At 43.6% G+C, this 5881-nt stretch overlaps 1 protein-coding gene across 1 annotated transcript; it reads left to right on the forward strand.

Moving 5' to 3' along the window:
• The first annotated feature begins 1907 nt into the window (after positions 1–1907).
• On the forward strand, positions 1908–2858 carry LOC120928162 (putative gustatory receptor clone PTE03). The gene has a single exon (XM_040339272.1). It carries the CDS (start codon positions 1908–1910, stop codon positions 2856–2858), a length of 951 nt encoding a protein of 316 aa, XP_040195206.1.
• Positions 2859–5881: the final 3023 nt, after the last annotated feature.

Genomic DNA, 5881 nt, shown 5'->3' on the forward strand with positions numbered 1-5881 from the left:
GCGGGTAGGGAAGTGGTTAATGCCAACATTTCTGGCCAGGGAATGCAAAAGTTTGAGCACAACTGTATATTATTTTGGGTCAGATTCTTGTAGGAGCGCGTAATTTTGTGCAGGAGTAACGTATCTGATTTACGTTACGCCTTCGCAACTTAGACGGGCAAGTGCTGTATTCTCAAAGCACTTGCTCCGTAAGTTGTGGCGGCGTAGCGTAAATCAGATGGCGTAAGCCCGCCTAATTCAAATGTGGGACAGGGGGGCGTGTTTTATCTTAATGTACTGTGACCCGACGTGATTGATGTTTTTCACGAACTGCGCATGCGCCGTCCGTGGAAATCTTCCAGTGTGCATTGCTCCTAATACGCCGCAAGGACGTATTGGTTTTGACGTGGACGTAAATTACGTCCAGCCCCATTCACGGCCATACTTAACATTGTTACGCCGCACTCAAGCCACCATATAGCAGGGGTAACTATAAGCCGGGAAAAGCCTAACGTAAATGGCGTAAATGTACTGCGTCGGCCTTGCGTACGTTCGTGAATTCGCGTATCTAGCTGATTTACATATTTCAACGCGTAAATCAGTGTACACGCCCCTAGCGTCCAGCGTAAATATGCAGTTACGATCCGACGGCGTAAGAGACTTACGCCTGTCGGATCTAATAGATATCTATGCGTAACTGATTCTAAGAATCAGGCGCATAGATACGACTGGCCGGACTCAGAGATACGACGGCGTATCTGATGATACGCCATCGTATCTCCACTGAGAATCTGGCCCTTTATGTTTAAGCCTGCGCTTATCTCCTAAAATAAAATTGATCTAAAACAATCATAGTTTCCTCCTAAACATTAAAAACTGGGGGCCAGATTCATGTAGAATTACGGCGGCGTAACGTATCCCGTTTACGTTACTCCGCCACAAGTTTTCAGCGTAAGTTCTTGAGTCACAAAGCACTGTAAACTTGCGGCGGCGTAGCGTAAAGCCGTCCGGCGCAAGCCCGTCTAATTCAAATGGGGCGTGTACCATTTAAATTAGGCGCGTTCCCGCGCCGAACGTACTGCGCATGCTCCGTTTTGAAATTTCCCGCCAAGCTTTGTGCAAAATGACGTCACCCGACGTAATGTTTTGAACGGCGACGTGCGTTACGTACTTACGTATTCCCGGATGACTTACGCAAAAAAAAAAAAATTGAAATTCGACGCGGGAACGACGGCCATACTTTAACATGGGCTGTCTAATTTTACACCACCTAAATAGCAATCGCAACTTTACGACGGGAAAAGCCGACTAGCGACGATGTAAAAAAATGCGACGAACGCGCGTACCTTCGTGGATCGCCGTAAACAGCTAATTAGCATACCAGACGCGGGAAAACGACTCAAACTCCACCCAGCGCGCGCCGAAGTATTGCATCCTAAGATTCGAAGGCGTACGAAGCCGTACGCCTGACGGATCTTAGCCAAATGCCGTTGTATCTTTGTTTGTGAATTACAAATAAAGATACGACGCGGCAAATTTGAAAGTACGCCGGAATATCAGCAGATACTCCGGCGTACTTTTTCTGTGAATCTGGCCCTGGAATTGTAATATAATGTTCTATTTTGTAGAAATGTCCATAGTATCTCAGTGGATTTGGAAATAACACATCTAATTACTACAAATGAGCCCATGAACAGCTGTAACAATTTACATCCCCTGAGAGGCTTTGTAGCCTTTTTACACGTCCTATCTCTTGGGATTTACCTTTTCTGCCTCCAATGCAGAAGCTATCCTGTTAAATGTGGCTATAAAAACACAACAGCCCTTCTTTAGTCTGCAATTAAGATATATGGCCAATTCATGTCTCTGCTAGACCAGATCCTTTTAAAAGAATATTGCTTTTAGAAATAAGCACAGTTATCTCAAAGATGGAAAATATATCTGCCGGTAATTTTGTTCTGTTAGGTCTCAGAGAGATGGAAAATCTAAAATACGTATATTCTGGGATTTCTCTTGGACTTTACTTTATGATTATGATTATAAGTTCAATGATTGTCTACATAACCCTGGAAGAGAAAACCCTACATGAGCCCATGTACATCTTCATATGTAACTTGATCCTCAATGTTATGGTTGGAGGCTCGTCTTTTCTTCCCAAGTTGGCCATTGACTTGTTGTCTGGTTGCTCGACCACCTCATTTTTAGGATGTCTCACACAGGCATTTTGCATCCAAAGCTTTGCATCCGTTGAAGTGTTTACTTTCACTATCATGGCATACGACCGATATTTGGCTGTCAGTCACCCCTTGAGATACCACAATTTGATGACCAATCGAAGGGCATTAATGTCCACATTAGTAATTTGGCTTGTGGCCTTCATGAGTAGAATTGTAGGGTTTGTATTAGTTGTGCGAATAACCCTGTGTGGGAAAACCATCAACAACGTCTACTGTGAGATCATGTCTCTTCTTCGCTTGGCTTGTGGAAGCACTCTGGCCAATGATATCTATGGGACTACATATACATTACTCATGGTCATTATCTCTTTATCAGTTGTGATATATTGCTACATAAGGACCTTTCTCATCTGTTTCAAGATCTCAACAGGTGCAAATCAGAAAGCCATCCACACTCTGGTCACTCACATAATGGCGTTGTCCACCTTTATGGCGGCTACCTTGTTTGTTGCCTTCAGGTACAGGGTAAATGGTGGTTCTCTATCCACTACCACACATGTGGTGATACCTGTAACTGGTTTGACTGTCTCTGTCACTCTAAACCCGCTGATATATGGGATAAGGACTGAGGTCCTAAGAATAAAAATCCTTCATAGGCTTCAAAAAATTAATAACTTCATGCACTTGGAAAATTCTAAATGACTATTGTTCCATTTCTAAATCAAGTGCAAATCACGTGTAATTCTTAATCATATCAATTTTAATGTAACTTAAAGGGGAGTTCCAGGCGTTTTTAATGTTTATTAAAAGTCAGCAGCTACAAAAAGTGTAGCTGCTGGCTTTTAATAAACATGCACTCACCTGCTCCACGGTCCAGCGACGCGCCGGCCGGAGCTCCGCTCCTCTCCCCCCCTCTCCGGCTGGCGTCCTCATTGGGTCCTATAACCCTTCACATTATCATCAGTCTCCTCATATCATTCTATAGTAGAATATTCTTTCTAAAAATGTGTCTAGTTTCAGCCAGTTCTCGTTGGACTAATGTTTGGGAACATGACCATACACGCAACGAGACACATTGTCCACCGATTGTCTCTAGATTTGACTGAAGATCATGGAGGCTATTGTGTAGCCCAGACTCCAGATATATGAACCAGAGAAATCTTTGGTTTTTTGATTAGGTGGTGTAGTGTGTCTTTTCTGCGATCCACCAATCAAAACCTCCTCCAGATACCCAAGGCCAGATACAAGTCCAAAGGAGATCGAAGATTTGCAGTCCAGGGACCTCGCCTGTGGAATGCACTACCAACCACCATCCGACTGGAGTCGGACCACTTGGCCTTCAGGAGAAAGATTAAAACCCATCTCTTCTGAGGTCAAGGGGTTCCTTACCCATGAAATGGATACAGCGCCCAGAGGCGATTCAGTTTGCATGTGTTGCGCTTTACAAGTCTCTCTCTCTATCTCTCTTTTCATTTGCCTTTTTTCATCTCCTATAGGTACATGTTCCCACCCTCTTTATGTATATCTGTGAGAGTTCTGTCAAAAACGTTTTCCATTTTATATATTTTTGTTTATTTTTCCTGGTCCTTCTGCCATGTATTAACTGATTAGTTGTCTCGTTTATGGATTGATGATAAGACGAGGGTCTTTAATAATATATTTGAACCCATAATACACTCATTGTAGTACCAAGGGCATAGGGTATTTAATCTTATACATTTTAGTGCTCAGCATGATCATTAATATACATTTGTATATGTTTTAAATTATCTTATTGTATTTGTTTTTTTGACTAGAGTCCATTCAATGTGTTGCTATACATGCATTTGGCTACCATGGAATACTATAGTTGCAAGATATGGTTTATATTTTTAATTTCACCTTTATTCCTATTTATGATGTTCTTTTTGTCATTGAGTTTCAATCTAAGGCTGCATTCACACCTCGGCGTACTAAATCGCGGCATTTTGTCCCGCGAATTGCGGCGACAAATAGCGGTGTTTTGTACCACGATTCGCGGCGACAAAACGCCGCGATTGTGAATGCAGCCTCACCCCCTCTATGGAGATGGTTCACATCTCCTATGCCAAACGCCGAAAGACGCCTGAAAAAAAGGTCCGGGACTTTTTTTCAGGCGACAGGCGGCAGGCGTTCGGCGTGGAGATGTGAACCATCTCCATAGAGGGCAATGTTACATCATCCCTCTGGCGTGTCGGGGCGGCAGCGAGCGTCACACTACAGGCGACAAAACGCCTAGGTGTGAATGGGCTCTAAATATTCTTTGATATGGATGTTTAGTTATTGTTATATGCGTAGTCATCTTCCCAATGCTCAGCTTTTGGCTAGTTTGACATTATGGGCCAGATTCACAGAAAAAGTACGCCGGAGTATCTGCTGATACTCCGGCGTACTTTCAAATTTGCCGCGTCGTATCTTTATTTGTAATTCACAAACAAAGATACGACGGCTTTTGGCTAAGATCCGACAGGCGTACGGCTTCGTGCGCCTTCGGATCTTAGGATGCAATACTTCGGTGACCGCTGGGTGGAGTTTGCGTCGTTTTCCGCGTCGGGTATGCAAATTAGCTGTTTACGGTGATCCACAAAGGTACGCGCATTCTCTTACGTCGTCGCTAGTCGGCTTTTCCCGTCGCAAACTTAAGCCTGCTATTTCATTACTTAGATTTAGACCAGCCATGTTAAAGTATGGCCGTCGTTCCAACGTCAAATTTCAATTTTTTTTTTTTTGCGTAAGACGTCCGGGAATACGAAAGGACGTAACGCACGACGCCGTTCAAAAAACACGTTGGGGCGCCGTAATTTCGCGCAAAGCACGGCGGGAAATTTCCTAACGGAGCATTTGCAGAAAGTTCGGCGCGGGAACGCGCCTAATTTAAATGGTACACGCCCCATTTGAATTAGGCGGGCTTGCGCCGGACGGCTTTACGCTACGCCGCCGCAAGTTTACACGCAAGTGCTTTGTGAATCAAGCACTTACGATGAAAACTTGCGGCGGAGTAACGTAAAGGGGATACGTTACGCCGCCGTAATTGTTTGTGAATCTGGCCCTATATTCTTTGGGTTTATGGACACATGTGATTGGGAAACACACCCTACACACAACAATCTAACCAGACATTGCATGGTGTTTCCAACTAGCTAGTTACTAGATCTTTCTGGCCAGCCCTTTCTGTTTAACCCATTGGTTGCTTTATTTGCCTGCATTTAACATTTCCCAGCACTACAACTATCACAACTATAAACTCCCTTCTTTTTGCAATCAATATCGCTCACGCGATATACCGCATCATTAATACATCATTAATTACTGTTCATTTTATTGAGAAGACATTTCCATTCCCTCGGTCTAACTAGGATTTTTGCTTCGTAATAGCCATATCAATAGTATTCCCTATTCCAATTCCATGTTATCATTAATACATTTTTTATATCTGTTTTTTATACTAGTTTTTGATACATGTTCACTATCCAGCTTTTTGGAAATGATATCATGCCAGTTTCATTACATCAGTATAACACAGTATAGTATAATATAACATCTTCGGGACTGGGCGTTCCTATTTGATTGACAGGCTTCCAACGGTCGCATACATCGCGTCACGAGTAGCCGAAAGAAGCCGAACGTCGGTGCGGCTCTATGCGGCGCCTGCGCACCGACGTTTGGCTACTTTCGGAAAATCGTGACGCGATGTATGTGACCGTCGG

Source organism: Rana temporaria, chromosome 2, assembly GCF_905171775.1.
Source record: "Rana temporaria chromosome 2, aRanTem1.1, whole genome shotgun sequence".
NCBI lineage: Eukaryota > Metazoa > Chordata > Amphibia > Anura > Ranidae > Rana > Rana temporaria.